We start from the raw sequence: 16,299 nt of genomic DNA, 5'->3' as shown, positions 1-16,299 counted from the left end.
TTATCATAGTTTTGTCTCAGATAAATACTGGTTTGTCTCCCTCTTCAAAATGTGATGAAATGCCTCTACTGTTGTGCTGTAACCACATGTCACCACTGAACGGTGCTGCAGACTCATAGCTCATAGCCTGGCCACAATGACAGCAGGGAAAATGTCAACAGTAAATCTCCCTTGTGCGGATGTTGTGCAGCATGCAGTGCTTTGTTTTTGTTTTTTTAATCAAGTACACTGGCAAATAAAATTAATCTTTAAGTCAATATCCAAATATTGCTGTATTAAATCCTAGACAGATAGTGTGTGGTGCATGCCATGCTAGATATTAATGCATTGTCTTTGTAATGGCCTCAGCTGTAGGCCAGTAATTGATCTATTCTCTACCATTTTAACAAACAATGTCATTAGTATAAAAAAAATACAATTTATAGAATACAATTCAAGCTATATTTTATTTAATTGTGGCTGTATGGTTTCAGCAGATGTTCGTGCATCTGGGCAGAGAGCATTTTATTCAATGGAAACTTTACACTAAACGTTTTTGAAGGTTTCATCATGAAAAGTCATCATTATCCAACACTTACACATCAAGATACAGAGATCATCAGTATGGGGTTTGTATTCCCTGCATGTCCAAGAGAAGTGGTTGAACTTCTACAGTTGGAGTACTGCCACTCATACCCTGAGATTCAATATTGTCAGTTGTCTCTTTATACAGCGAAGCTCTACAGTCTCTGTCTGTTACCTGCCCCAGCAGAGAACATGCAAAGTCCTGTGTGTGGTGAATAGGACTGGATCCAGTTGGGTCATTTTGCCTGGGGCCACTGATAGAGCCCTGTTGGCTCTGGTTGTGCCCTGTGCACATTGAAGTGTGGACTCCTGAAAGGGTGAGAGAGCTGAAAGCAGTGTGGAACTGCGGTTGGCCAGTGGGAGTGACGGAGGAATGGATGGGTGTCTGGGAGTTGGTCTGATTATGTGTGGGATCAGAGTTGGTTTGAACACTCAAAGATGGATGGGAGTAATTTACTGGGGAACACAGGGGGTGAGAGTTGCTCATTGTGGGAATAGAGGCATTGTAGGCCACCTGTGGGGCCTGACAAATGCCTGGAAAGCCACTGAAGGCTGAACTGAGGCCCAGGAGTGATGGACCTCCCTGGGCATGGGAGTGGGTCATATAGGGGGAGTTAGGAGTTGTTCTGGAGCTTTGGAAGGGGCCACAGCACAGGTGTAAACAGGATGACATAGGGCTAGAGGAGTGCAGCAAGGTGGGACTTCTGCCCTGGGAGGGTATCCCACTGCAGCCCCACACATTTCTGGCAGGGTGACTAATTGTTTCATGATGGAGGTGGAGGCCAGTGGCTATATTTAAAGGGACATGGGACTGCCAGTCATTGGAAGCAGTTATGCTAGGACTGGGAATCATCTGTATGCCATAGGAATACGTGGACACTGGAGGAGTGTAATGGAGCATGGCCATATGGGACTGTAGAAAATGCATTATGTCGTGGAGCTCCTTGCCAAGGTTGGATACTTCTTGGTTTAGGTTGTTCACCTGAGAAGAAAAAGTAAAAAAAAAACTCCTCAATTACAAGAATCAGAGATACACTTAGAGGGAAAGGATAAAAATCAGTTGACTCAAAGACCACAGTTTAAGTCAGAGCATGATCACTTCTCACAGGACCTGCAGCAGAGTCAGTTAAAACCGCTTGAGGTTTGCACTTAACATTAAATTTGTGTGAACAAGCAGGGCCTGTTAATTCTGCATGTGCCAAAGAAGCAGCAAAAATACTTACAAGTTCAAATATTAATAAAAAAGTATAGCCTAATTAATTAAATACTATTTATATCAAAAAAATAAATGCACTGATATACTATACAGCTGGCTAATTTATATATTCCATATTGAACATACCTCTTTGTTCAGTTTGCTGATGTTCTGTCTCACTTCCTCAGTCTCCAGAAGCAGGTTAGCACTCACTTGGAGCCGGTCTGAAAAAGGGATTCAAAAAAAAAAAATAGAGCAAAGAGTTGAGATTACACCCTTCACTGGTTAATGAGATGCTATGTGGCATGACATCTAATTCCAAATGAGAGGGAAATAATGTAGGTGTTGGTTGGATGCAGAGAAACAAAGTTAGTCACAAAGCTCATGTTTATTCAACCTTGTATAATTTACTGTGTTTAATTTACAGTGTTTTTAATCAAGATGTAGAAGATTTGCTGTCCCAATTCAGTAATTCATTTTTTATCCACTATGCAGCTCAAAGAGACTTTACCTGTTACATTAGTCTTTGCCTCGCTCTGCTCTACATTAAATTGAAATGCGTGATCATTGTCCTCAATTCCATCCACGACCCTGACAGAGACACAAATCACTGTTACATAATTCTAAATAGATGTTAACTGATTACAGTTCATATTTGGATAAAACAGGTTGAATGTGTTACCTGGGGCTAAGGCTCAGTGGACTAACACAAGGCAAGGATGGCATTAATAGCTTAGCTGGCCGATGGGTCGAGACTGGGTCATTGCTAAGATTGGGCAATGGACACCGAGAGAGATCCTCATTGGTGAATGGCTGAGGTGAGGGGCTTTGGCCTCCCCCTCCCTGAACAGGTGACCGACAGATACGCAGGGCATTGATGTGGCGTAGTTCCTCCCCTAACAGGGTGCTGAGGCAGCTCTGACGTACAGGGCTGCCCACTCCATGTAGAAGAGGCACTCTCCTCTGCTGAGAGCGTCTCATGTCTTCTCCATGTTCTGCGTCATCTGCCTCAATAATATAGGGTAGTTTATGGTCGATAGAAACTTGACCCTTAGAAGAAGACGGTTCGAAGGTTAGATGTTTTCTTTAATTTGTGGAACATACAACTATCATATCAATTCACAGTTGGAACTTAAATATAGAAGCAAATCCAATTCAATATCAGAAATCATGCTGTGACTTTTCTGGTGTTTAATTTCTGGTGTCTAATATGGTAAAATAACAGATATATGCGTGTACAGAGTGTGCCAAATGTAAGAGTAAATCATGCAAAACAGGTTTCCTTCACTTTTCCTTTCTCCCTCGCACTCTCTCTCTCTTTTTAAACAAATTTAGGCCGTTAATGTGCCATTTTTCCACCATAACAATTCTACATTGCAAGTAAAGCAGTCTAAAGCCTTGTGACAGATTTTTACTGTAACTGATTGTCAGATGTATCAAGCAGATCAAGGTTGAAGTAATTACTTTAGTGAGGCACACATACCTGAGACTGCCTGGGAGACCATGGAAACCTTGTAACTCCCTAGAGGTATTGAAGTCAAAATTAACAAGGGATTATACACACATTCTATATTTGGTATATGTATGTTTCTACTAATGACCCAAAGCAAAGAAATTAAAAAATGGTACATTGAATTTTTTTGTCAGGGTTTAAGTAGCAAATGTCTTACATCAATTTTACAGCCCTCTCTCAAGTTGTAGGTGAGGTTGTAGTGGATGTCGGAGCTGAACCGGCTGCCATATTCTGGGTACAGCCCAAGGACCTCCCTCAAAGCCCTAACACTGATGTACTGCAAGTCACAGTAGGTTAGCGCCTTCACGTCTGCATTGGTCTTGATCACCTGGTCATGTTCTGGCAGGTCAGCCCCAATAAGGTCACCTTTGCCTGTAGGGATTGTCGGTTCAACAGATGAGTCACACAAGGTGCAAGACAGCTAAAAGATGCAAAAATTAGTAAGAGAGGAAATGTTTCACCCTTGGGTCCACACTGACCTAGGATGGCCAGAACCATGCCATCTTTCAGAACCTCCAGGGAACCTGAGCAGACAAAATAATTGGCTTGTAGAGCATCTCCATGGCGAATAAGATATTCCCCTGGTGCACAGAAGGAGGTCTTGATGTGCAGGGAGAGGGAGCGCAGGCACCCTCTGCTGGCTCGCTCAAATACAGGCAGCTGCAGGATGTCTTTGTTCAGATGCATGGCAATGTCAGCTCGCAGTTCATCTGGGAAGTCGTGCAGCAGCTAAGAGAGGATGGGGAAAATCAAGACTTTAATGACTATTGCAGTGCATCTGATAGTCCAGTCTGCTACACTGCTTCAGCAGATAAAAATACCCCCACCTCTCTGAGTGATATCACTTTGTTTTTATTGATGAACATAAATACATGTGTTTCATCACCATGTCAACTACATGCCCAAAACTATTATCTGCGAACAACTATTTAAACAACAGCACTTCAAACATTTAAAATAGCAAAAGACTGTATACTGTCTTATTTCAAAATGATTCCTCTGTTGATGGCTTTGCTGACATGCTGTAGGTGGAGCTTGTGTGGTGAATAAAAGCTTGTTCAAATGACCAAGGTTTATTATCATGATGGTCGTGATTTCATACTCTGTAAGGCTCTGGATCTTTTTTGAATCTCTATTGAGGAATTTTTTTGTAGTACCACGTAATCAAATGACTCCATGTAATCTGCAAAGGTCACTAGTGGAGTCGAACACACTAACCTCTGTCTACACCAACCGCGTAGCGAAAGCAACACATCAGCAGGACAACAGCAGCAGCTGCAATCCAACATCAGTATCACGCTAGATCTGTTCAGTATACTGTTATACACTAAGAGACACTTTTGTCTTTTGGGGTTTTTTTTTTGGGGAGAGACAAAAACAGGAGTCAAGAGAGGGGCATGACATTCAACATAGGGCAGCCAAACAGACTTGAGACAGTTGACTGAAAAAACTTTGCTGAAAGACGTGCAAGAATTAACAACCAACTCTGCTGATATGCAAAGTTGCACAGTAAAAACAGACACAAGGTGTTAAAGCCAATGTGTTCTCAGAAAGCAGCGGCTGTGTCTGTCAACAGTGAATTAATTATCTACAGATGGTAGTGGCGAGGGTGTTAATGAGTATTCTCTCTATTTCTACTTCTACTCTTGTAATTACAGGGAACTTCTCCTAGATCAGATTTGGCATTGTTAACGAAAGTTCTATTTGCAATAAAGTGCCATCCACTTAAGGAAATGGAATAAGACTCCAGAGAATTAGATACGACCCACATTTTAAGGATGATATTTCTGAATCTAGAAACTAGCACCAACACAGAATGTATTGTTTCTTCATTAAAAGGAGATTAGCCCACACAGACAAACTTTAACTACAAAGCCTTTAATTAGGGTTGAAATATTTGAAGATATAACAGGCACATGGTGTCAAATGAACAATAAGATCACTGCTGATTTGTGATCCTTTACCAACCTCATTGGCGTTGATGCCATTGTTGACAGACCAGGTGGCCTGGAAGTATTCCAGCATCCTCTGCTTCAGCTGTTGAGGTAGCCGATGCACACGGATAAAGTCTTTTAGGTCCTTCATTCGGGTGTGGTAGAGTGAGCGTCGTGAGTACATGCGCTGGATGATAGCTGTCACGTTGCCAAAGACCACTGCATGCATGAGGGCTGGAGGGTGGGAGAGGGTGTAATATTATGATGATCTGAGAACATTTGTCATCATTCTGTGAATTTTCTGTGATCGTCAATAAACTCACCGCCCATGAGCATAATGCAGATGGAGAAGATTTTCTCTGCATCTGTATTGGCACACACGTTGCCAAAACCAACACTGGTGAGGCTGCTGAGTGTGAAGTAGAGAGAGGCGATATATGCGCTGGGCATGGAGGGACCACCCATGGTACTGTTGATGTACGGTGTTTCCAGACGCTTTCCTAACTCCTGAAGCCAGCCTGATGGATGAGTTCAGAGGGTGGTTGGGTAAGACTAAGGTGGGAGGTCTTCAGTGACTAAACTAATTGTAGAAAGTGTTTTTACTTTTTGTTCTGCTTCAATGGACGACCCTTTCTCTTTTGATGTAATGGGTGATATAATAGACAATGATATAATGCATTACTGGTGATATAATGAAATTATTCTGTGACCTACACTTCCTCTGGACTGAGGAGAAAAATAGACAATGTGCTGCTCTGGCCCACTGGGGTTGCCAGGAGGGACATAAAATACGGCAAAGCAAAGCTAATGGGTGAGAAAGAACATTATCCTTTTCATTCAGCGGTGTGGGAGCAGTCAGACACACAAACGCAATGTGCTCACCTATGTCCCAGGTAACGGGGTCACTGCTTTCTATCTCCTTGCGTCCTATGACGTACCAGACACAAGCCATCCAGTGAGCCAGCAGAGCAAACACAGACATCAGCAGGGTCAGGACCACAGCACTGTACTGGGAGTAGCGATCCAGTTTCTGTAACAGGCGCAGTAGACGCAGAAGACGAACTGTCTTCAACAAATGCACCAGCGAGGTCTGGACCAGGAGAGGGGAAACAGAACACCTGTTTTTCCACATGTAGTTTTATTCCACTCATCCTCTTTTCTCATTTAACCTTGATTAAGGGTTATTTAATTGTCTCCATTGTGAGGCACTTGCTCTGACTTTAATGTTCCTATCAGCAGGAAAGTTTTTAGTTTAAAGTCAGTGCAAAGAGAGAGGCAGACACTGAGAGTATGACATTGGCATAGTTATATAAAATGATAATCTTACCACTGTGATGTTGAAAGCATAGAGAAGGTCAAAGGGCAAAGCTGCAATCAGATCAATGAAGAACCAGGTGGTGCAGTAATGGAGGTAGATGGATCGGGCATCGTACACTACCTGACCTGACTGACTCACATAGGTGGTACGGAAATTCAGGATAATATCTGAAACAGAGCAGTGAAAATGGAAGTGAAGGAAAATGATCACAAAATAGAAAATAAATACTTTTAAAGAATTACTTAAATTCAGCTCTAAGATGAGCAGTTTGGGAGTTTTAAAGGGACTACATACAAAAATGATTTATAAGTAAATAGAATTATAAGACAGGTAGTTACTTTACAGCGAGAGAGTGAAATAAAAAACAGTTTAAACCATAATACAATAAACATAAGTAGTAAAATGATTATATGGATATTAGGGGAGTAGCTAAAAATGATATAAAATCTAAAATAGAATATAAAATAGCTCAAAAAATGGCAATTATATTTTTGAAAAAACCCAAAATTAATACAAGTACAATGTCCTAATTATTGTGATTCCTGGCACTAATTTTTCATTTTTTCCTGCACTGACAGGCTCTTGTTCATTGAATGTAAATGATACTGGTTCTGCAAGAAGCACTAGAAATTCAGTAGTACTCCACTTTAAACGTCTTCACTGAGACCTGGCATAAAACACTGATATACTTTCTCAAAAAGAAGTTACAGCAACAGCATGTGATACAAGATGAGCTAATTTTGGGCATGAATATCATTGTGCACGTCTGTCCCCAGACAAACCTGTTGAGGGAGAGAGAGGAAGTCAGAGCCTCATGACAGATGTGCTATCACACTTCCTTTGGAGGAAAAGTGGGACGAAGTGAGAGAAATCTAATTATGAACCGTAACCTGGGGCAACAGAGACACCCTGAGTGGGCGAGGAAAGGTAGGAAGTTTATTTGTGTTAACCATCACCAGGGAAACCACTGCAGCTGCACCAGGAAATATAGTTGTTCTTAATTTAAACATTGTTGTCTTTTCATAATGCTGCTCAAGATGCCTCAGCTTGAAAGGTCAACTGGTGTGCAACATGCAATCAGTGTTGGAGATGCAACTTTAAAATTATAGTGCTGCAAGCTACCATTTAATTTTCAATGACAGAAGTTAGACTACAGTTGTTTTCTAAAAAAAAAAAAAAAAGATTAAGTTGCATATATTTTCTTGAAAGGTCATAAAATTACATGGCTGCACACAAATTCTTGGTTACAATGAGTAAAAAAAAAATGTTTTCATAAAATATAGTAATCATACCAAGTATGAAGAGCATCTCCACTGCTATGTCACTGTCTATAGTGCTGTGACTGACAAGTGAATGATGGTCACTGCCCTCATCATGACTGACAAAGCAGACGTCATAAGGCACAGTGACAGCAACGTAGAAGGTCGCCAGTAAGATTAGCCAGTCCCACAAGGCCTTGGAGATGCTGTAGTGAAGCAGGATGAAACGTGACTTCTTTACAGCTGCAACCTTGTACTCAGGCGGAGACGGTTTCTGGAACACACTCTGACAAAGGAGAGAAGGACAGTCCACAAGCATTTTACATTTTAAAAAATCCTGAAAGCATGACTAGAAATTGCATTCTGCGAAAGAGAGAAGGCATTAGATTTGAATCAGAAGTGATGAACTCAATTAATTCGATTGAGGAATTTGTAGGATAAATGAAACATTACAAATTTGAAAATGAAAAAGGCCAATTCTGTGCATTTATTCACTTCCTACTGAGGCAGTGCTTACATGAAACACTGATGGTAGCCAGTAAAGCTGCCACTGATCATCCATCATCATCATAACATTTTGAATTGCTGTTAAATAGACTTGAATAAACTATTTATGTGCAAAATAGGCTTGCTGATTTGTTTGAAGATGCTTACAGATGCGCATGTTCAAGTTCCTTTGAAAAATATCAGTAAATGTGAGATATTCATTCAACATGAATTAAAAAAAGATTGATGTCAAACACTCGACTCAAAGCTCACCTGACTGGGATTTCATATTGAACTGATGAAGCCCATAAAATTTCATCTGTACTTACATTTAAATGACACATGGAACTTTAAAAGTAGTCAGTTCAGCTATCAAAAAAGCAAATGCCTTTGTTTCATGGAGAATAGCCAAACATCACTTAGCTATAATGAATGATAAAGTGTTGCTGTATCTTGTTGGTTTAATGGGTTTTACACTTACATCGGTCAGTTTCCTCTTGCCCCTCTTGGTGAACAGGTTGGTCAGGTGGTGCAGAATAGTCCTCCCCCTGTCTCGAGCTTGGGAAAAGTGGGATCGTTTGGTTTTCCTGCTCTGGTGAGAAGCTTCTGACATAGCTGCTTGCAAAAAGCACAAAACCCACAGAATAATGCAAATTGAGTCAGTCCCTTAAGTGCCATATTCTACTTAGCTTTCAATTATTTAAATGAAAATGGAAGCATGATATTTTAAAATTAAAATAGTTTGCTAAAAGCTAAAATTCAAATTCTTAACAGCTAGGAAATGCATGTGCAGGCCTCACCGTCTCCGTGGGCGTAGTGATGGCTTTTCCCATGTGATTCACTGATGTCTTTGAAGGATAACAGGAACAGAACCACCTCACCTTTCTCGTTTTTAATTGGCACGATATCCAAGAGGCACCAAAATGGATTTCCTGAGGAAATTTAAAAAGTTATTACACTGAGATTACACAACAGTACCGGTAGACAGTTCTTCCCCCAAAGTGATGATTGGATTTCTAGTAACACTGGAATAACACTAATAGCTAACTTCACCTCACTCCCCTCTGTGTGTTTGGTTTTGAGTAGTTTTTCTTAAAAATAACAACAACAACAATTAAAGCAAGGTAAGGAAAATGCTTTAACTGGTTTGACGCATAGGTTTAAATGTAATATTATAATTAAGAAAGTGTATGTTCTTGAGTCCATGGTCTACTCAACCTTTGGGTGATCATGTGAACAGGATGCTTACCATTTTTCCTATAAAAGCAGACTTCCCCCTGGTGCTCCTGTTGGCCTTCCAGGGCTTTGTCTACCTGCTGGATCAAACTTTCACTGGTCTCTGCTCCATGGAGGAAGCTGCAGGTGCAGGTTTTCTGCATCACTTCAGTCCGAGCGTAGCCGGTCAGCTCGCAGAAACCATCAGAGCAGTACACAATGGGGTAGCCATAGCGGCCCTGAGCATTTCCCAGTAGAAAGTTACTGTCTGCAAGGGAGATAAAAGAGGAATGTAACAGTACTGTGTTACATACATGACAGTGAAGAATAGAAAAGTGTTATTGAGGAACAGGCAATAGTTTTTTTGCTTTTCCAGCTGCAAAGCTGTGACTAACATTGAGATGGATGCAGCTCTGAATGTAATGTTGAGACATGGCAACCAGCTTCTTTGGTTGCCTTTTCTCTTCTCGTTTGTTGGTGAACCAAAAGAAAACATCTTGTTTTTTGGGTTTTTTTGATGTTGTTTTTTTTTAATCATAGTCACTCTTTCTGTTTACCAGCTGAGATCCCCCAAAATAGTTTAGTGTACATCAGAGAGGGCTGTTGGTGGTGTGTATGAAATCTAAAGATATATGCAGGGGCCCAGCTGGCTCCACGGGGGACCAGTGCCTCTGAGCAAGGCTCTGGCCCTTAATTAACATCTGGGGCATGGTGGCATCCTGCCACCAGTTGTGCAATGGATTGCACACACACACACACACACACACACACACACACACACACACACACACACACACACACACACACACACACACACACAATTTTTAAGAATATTGTTCTTTTAAAAATCATAAAATGTTATGAAAGCCAAAACTCTTTTATTTGACAAAACGGTGCCTAGGAAAATCCAGATTGATGTTTTGTAATAACATAAGTGATTTATGTTTATTAAATTATCATTATACTTTAGCAGGTATGATAGGTGCAGTGCTGCCTAATTAAGATGTTCCACACACATTTGTAGGCAATTTTTTTTGTTTGTTTTGAACAGTAATTTGGGAATTCATTTAGTAGAAGTAATGTGACATCCCTTTGTATTTAAAAAGGTGTTATTTACACAGAAGATCAGCTAGTCCCATTATACCCACAATAAAAGTTTCTCGCATGCACTCATAAGGTAAAAGAGAGAACACTATGTATCAAAAGAATGCTTTTATGCCTGAGAAATAATGGAGAATGGAGAAGATCTTTTATGAAACTACTTCCGATAGGTATCTGAAAATTAATGGAATGTTTGAAAAGATGATATGCTGCCGCTGGAGCAGTGGAGAGTCATTTTGGGGCAGGAAGTGTAGGTGGTGAAGCAGACGAAAATAATCATGAAAATAACACCGAATTGAGACAAAGCACTAAACTCAATCTGCAACAGTCTCTTCTGCAGTAAATACCAAAGAGTTTCTTCACACTAATCGATGAGAAGGGTTGTGACAGACTACCATTATCTATGACAGCACAGATAATGTAATATGAGAACTATTATAGGACACAAACAGCAGACTCAATTCCATGTTTTCTGTCCACAGAAATAAAGGTTTCCAATATAAATTGTGTGAGTAAGTCTTTTATAAATAAAGCTGGGAAATAAAGTGGCCTACTTCCATTCCCATTTTAACCCATGACTTATAAGCTGCAGACTTATTTGTAAAAATAAAGTATATGGGGTCATGCTCTCCGGGTTCTATTGTAAAGAGAAACAACAGCCAAATCTCAGCCATTATTCACTGACTAATGCATGTCTGCTCTCACTTGTCTCCACATAACCCCAAATAACCCTTCAATATTTAGATAGATAGACTGAGCCTGAGTGATGTCTCTTCCATTTATTTATTCAGTTGCTCTCTGAATGTAAGCAGATTAAATTTCTTTGTTTGACTATGCTGCAAAACACTATAATGATAACATCGGACAACATTGGACACCTGTGCCGCGGCCAGTTTTAATGAGTGTGATGCTTTGTATTCTCCCTAAAGCTAAGAGAGTAAACACATACTTAAAATTCACAGTTTATTCAAATGCACGTCGTTATAGATTCTTCTGATATATACAGTACAACTTTTAAACCAAGACACAATCACCAAGCAGGCAGCATCAGGGGATGTTAACAAGTGTTTGTTCTACAGGAAAAGACATGCAATTAGTGATATGTGGATATTTTCTACCTGATATGTGTGCAGTTAATCTCACAAGAAACTAAATTAAGAAGCAAGCTCTGCACGCTCGTGTTGCCATAGCAATTTGTTCAAAAAAAGAAGAAAAAAACATGGCAATGCTGCAATTTGCATCCATGAGGTTACCGAGACACTGTGCCCTCTGAAACACAGATGCAGCCAATAAAGGATCTCCATATCAGCCTCATTCTGATTCATACACAACTCATTGCAGCTCATTTAACGGATTTGACTAACTCTGTTAAGTGATTATATCATGAATGAGTGAGGATTTAATACAGATAAAACAACTCCTCAGCTATAACTGCAGCCCTTTAAACCACTTGTGTTCAGTTCTTTTCAACTACATTACCAACAGACACATATTCTACCAATATTTATGTAAATCTGTAATCTTTATTAACAGAGGTATATTTTGGTTGGATACCTCGCCACCACCTGCTTTCCCCAATTATTGGGAGGTGGCTATTGAATGAATGAATAATTTAGCCGTTTTGACTGAACAAGACCTCCAATGATATTTGATTGACTTTTGGCCTCTGTATAATTAATTTTAATTCATTTCCCTGCTCACATTTCAGCGTCATGTAGATACCACGTCCATTCCCCTGAGCCCAGCTTGAATTCACATTCCCACTGTGGGTATTTGTATTATATGAGTTGAAAATATTTTCAGCCCTGCAGTTATCCCCTTGTCTTAAAAGAGTTGTCCTTGCACAAAAAAGGCTTTTCAATTTAAACAAGACAAATTCAAGGCCGTTCTTAGATTCAACAGTGCTTTGCTCCGAAGACATCTCTTGTTGGTTGGCCCCTTCACCTCCCACTCAGCTACTTGGTCAATCCGCCCACTTGCACATCTGATACAGCGGTAGTGTGGCAGCTGAGATTGAGAAAATGTCTGCCACCCTAATATGTGTAAGCTCAAGTGTATATATATGGATGTGTGTGTGTATGTGCGTACAGAAAGCAAGGGCACGACAAGACCGGAGGGAAGATTTGTGTGTGCAACGGTGTCATCACACTGAATTTCAGAATCTGTTAAGTTGTTAAGGACAGTCTGACCCACACACACACTTTTCATCAGGTTCTGGAAAGAGCTTTCCAGTGCTTGCTGATGACTTTTCAGTCTACTGATTCTGATGCAGATCAACAGGCTTGGACTAGTAAAATAAAGGAACAAAATATAAACCAACAAAACAAAGTCAAAACAGATTAACAGTGGGTGAACATTGCTGTCAAGGCATGAAGATACAACCTACAAAAGCAAAGACCAGTTAAGTTTATATATGCAAGGTCTGTGAAGGTGTATTCAAGTGAATTCCCAAACATTCTTTGTTCATGCACTATGCACAAAAATCTTGTGTGAGGTGAAATACTGTGTAAATCAGCCTTAGCCTCGACACATTGCTTTGCACACAATAACTGTTAAAATAAAGTAAGTAAGTGAGGCTAAGAAGTAAGTAAGTGAGTAAGTTAGTTAGCAAGAATAAAAGTAAAATGTTATTACATTTTATAGTAGATCTATTAGAATAATAATGAGAATAAGCTATATTTCTTTAGGTCTGAAATGTCTTGTGGTTGTCGAGTGTTTAATTAAAAGTTTTTTCATATTATTTGGCTTTATGCTACAATTGTTGCACATTTACACTTTGCTTAAACTAACCTGGTCTTGAGACGTCTATTCTAAGCAATGTCAAATAGCCAATTATCACCAAAATATTAATCCGTCAGCAAGCAGTTCTTTATTCTGTATAAATGTCCAGTTTTTTTGCACAAATGCTTCCAATAAAAATATTTGAAGTAAAAAATGTGAATCCCTCAGCTGCCTCATTTGCATACAACTCCCATTTTGTCGCACCTCTCCTGGCAACTCTCCTCCTTACACCATATGCCTGACACCGGGCATACCAACAGGATGCGCAAAACAAACATCAGGGTCAGGAAAATACCAACGTAACAACATGTCTTTCTCCTTCCATGCAAATATATATAGCCCTGAATGTTAAAGAGGTTGATATTAATGACAATATGAGAGAAACATGTTCAACTCACTGAAAACATGCAGACATCCCCACACAAGTGTGAAGATACGGTATTAATTGTTTGTTAGATTTAAAATTAGAGCCATTAAATTTCCTGTTGATGGATTTAATTTAATATCTTTTGGTTTGTTTGTTTTAAAGAAATACCCTGAGTGAAAAATATTTGATCTAACAGTGGAACAACCTGCATCTATAAGCAACACCACGGCTCAACAAGTGGCTCTTCAGTTCTAATACATCATCCTCAACTGCACTGTCTGTCTTCGTGGTCATAACTTGGTGTCTTATAATTGGAGTTCACTACTGTTGGACACATTTGTCTACAGCAGTGTTCTTCAGTGTCTGTCACAATCCAAAACTAGGTTACAGAAATGCCAGAGGCAAAAAAAAAATCTAAAAGCTAAGGTTAACTGGTGGAGTTGCAGCCTCAAGACTGAGACAAACCTATTTTCTGGCAACACAATTGTCATTTAATAATTTATGTCTCAGGAGAAAAAGTTTGAAACACATTGGCTTCAGTATAGTGATGATACAGAACGCACAAAGACCCAGTGCCACCATATATACATTATGTATGGTACCAGTCAAAGGTTTGGACACAAAACCACTGGCATATGTGCTATTCATGTACAGAGGCATGAAGGTAGACTTAGAGAGTGTGTTCAAACCAAGTTTTGCAGAAGAAGAGCGTTAAAATCATCAATTAGTATCATGAATTATAATGAAAATCTGTTCTCCAAAATATACTTACGTGTGCCATCAAAGTGGTTTGCAATGGTGTCCAAGAAGGTGTTTTGTGGGGCAAGGAGGCCCTTCATCACAGGCATCTTGCTCTACAATAAGAGATGGTTGCAGATTCTCAGACAGCAGTTTCCAGTGGTTTATCACCATTCCCCAAAGAAGACCTGAAAGAGAACCACGGTGCCTCTCCTAACTCTTCTACAAGCTTGAAACGCAGTGCAAGTTGTGTCTATTCTATGTTGTTGAGAGGAAACCACTGACTCGCATCACACAGAAAACTAATTTCTCCTTCAGAAGAGAGCTCGGAGGTGTTGCAGTTCTCTCAGTATTGAGTCGGGGAGCTTTCAGGTTTCAGTTGCGCATCACTCTGCTCCCAGCACTGCTCCAGTATCACAGTGAAGCCTCAGCCTCTTTTCACTCAGTCTAACTCCACTCACCGTGGTTCCTGCCATCTCCGAGTCCCCTGCCTCTCTCTCTCCCTCCCTCTGTCTCTCATACAAAAGCCTGAACCATCCCCTTCCTGCACACTGTGGATTTATTAGTCTTGTCTCTTGCCTTCTCTCTTTTTCTCATACATAATATGTGTCCTTCTACTTCTCGCTCCCCAGAGAAGTTATTGGAAATCACTACCATTCTCTATGTGCTCTCTGTTTCTCCCTCACACCCTATCTTCCTCTGCACCTTTTCTGAATCTCCCTATTGGGATGTACAAGATGCTGCTCTGTTGCTTAGGCTGCTTTCTCCAAATTGCTTTGAATTGTGTACAATTTATATCAATTGTATAATGAGAGTGAATATACAGAAGACTATATATATATATATATATATATATATATATATATATATATATATATATATATAGAGAGAGAGAGAGAGAGAGAGAGAGAGAGAGAAAACAGAGACACAGCACATGTTGTTTGCAATAATGTGTCCAGTAAGAATGGACACGTGAAGGTCAGAGGTCAGGTTGAACACTGGGTTGTGATTCACTATCTGGCTCAAGGACTCTACAGCTCTTGAGCCACTTGGAGGATCTATCAGGCTGCCTCCGGTTCTGTGATGTCTATATCGCCATATCTATATCGCATTTTATTTGTTACCTAAACAAACACCCCCACACACGGATGCTGTAACAAAGACAGTATACAGTATACACATGTACACAAACAACACATTGATTGCATTTCTAAATAATAACACACACTGGCTCTTTGTATTACATCCTTGCAAATTACCACTTTCTTCCAGGTTCCCTGTAGGAATGTGAAACTGTTGTGCAACCACATCCAATGAGACCGGACATTTCATTAATAAATAGGTTATTAGACTTTTTTTTCTCTACAGTGGCAGGTTCAAAAACACAGCCTATTACAATCAATGTTAGTTTTCATATTAAAAGTATTTTAGTTTGCTCAAAAGATATTTTGGTTGTTAATTGGTCCACACAACGAATCATTATTCTGTCAGAAATACAGCATCTATAAAGCCTACATGAGCAGTAATCTAATGGTTTTGGGAAAATGACAGTTTCAGTTTGATTCAAAGTGCATGTTGTACCATGTTGCTGAGCAGCGGTCTTTTTTGAATGTATCCCTCATTCAATGTGCGTGGTTTTACTCTGCAATCTATCAAATTTGTGGACTAGTTTTAGATGCCTATTGAGTACAATCAGACAGCTTTCACTTGGTTGTTTTCACTGCGATTGCAATCTGCATTGTGTCAAATAAAATGGTCTCTGTCTTCACAGGGATTATATGTGAAGATCCACTTTTAAAATGATCAGAATATTTTGTCCATTTACCTT

The 16,299-nt window shown here is 39.9% G+C and overlaps 1 protein-coding gene across 1 annotated transcript; it reads right to left on the bottom strand.

Moving 5' to 3' along the window:
* Positions 1 to 2,228: 2,228 nt before the first annotated feature.
* Positions 2,229 to 14,581, bottom strand: kcnh4a (potassium voltage-gated channel, subfamily H (eag-related), member 4a). Its single transcript, XM_044331145.1, has 14 exons — positions 14,506 to 14,581; positions 9,519 to 9,752; positions 9,070 to 9,201; positions 8,689 to 8,872; positions 7,817 to 8,067; positions 6,534 to 6,691; positions 6,089 to 6,296; positions 5,530 to 5,724; positions 5,241 to 5,440; positions 3,752 to 4,001; positions 3,430 to 3,644; positions 3,243 to 3,281; positions 2,442 to 2,809; positions 2,229 to 2,350 (listed from the first exon to the last, which is right to left on the bottom strand). The coding sequence occupies exons 1-14, from the start codon at positions 14,579 to 14,581 to the stop codon at positions 2,233 to 2,235; spliced, it is 2,628 nt and encodes an 875-aa protein (XP_044187080.1). The 3' UTR covers positions 2,229 to 2,232.
* Between the last annotated feature and the right edge of the window lie 1,718 nt (positions 14,582 to 16,299).

The sequence above is a fragment of the Thunnus albacares genome, chromosome 17 (genome assembly GCF_914725855.1).
Source record: "Thunnus albacares chromosome 17, fThuAlb1.1, whole genome shotgun sequence".
In the NCBI taxonomy this organism is placed as follows: domain Eukaryota; kingdom Metazoa; phylum Chordata; class Actinopteri; order Scombriformes; family Scombridae; genus Thunnus; species Thunnus albacares.
The sequence above is the reverse complement of the archived record's forward strand: the minus strand, read 5'-3'. Positions and strand labels throughout refer to the sequence as shown.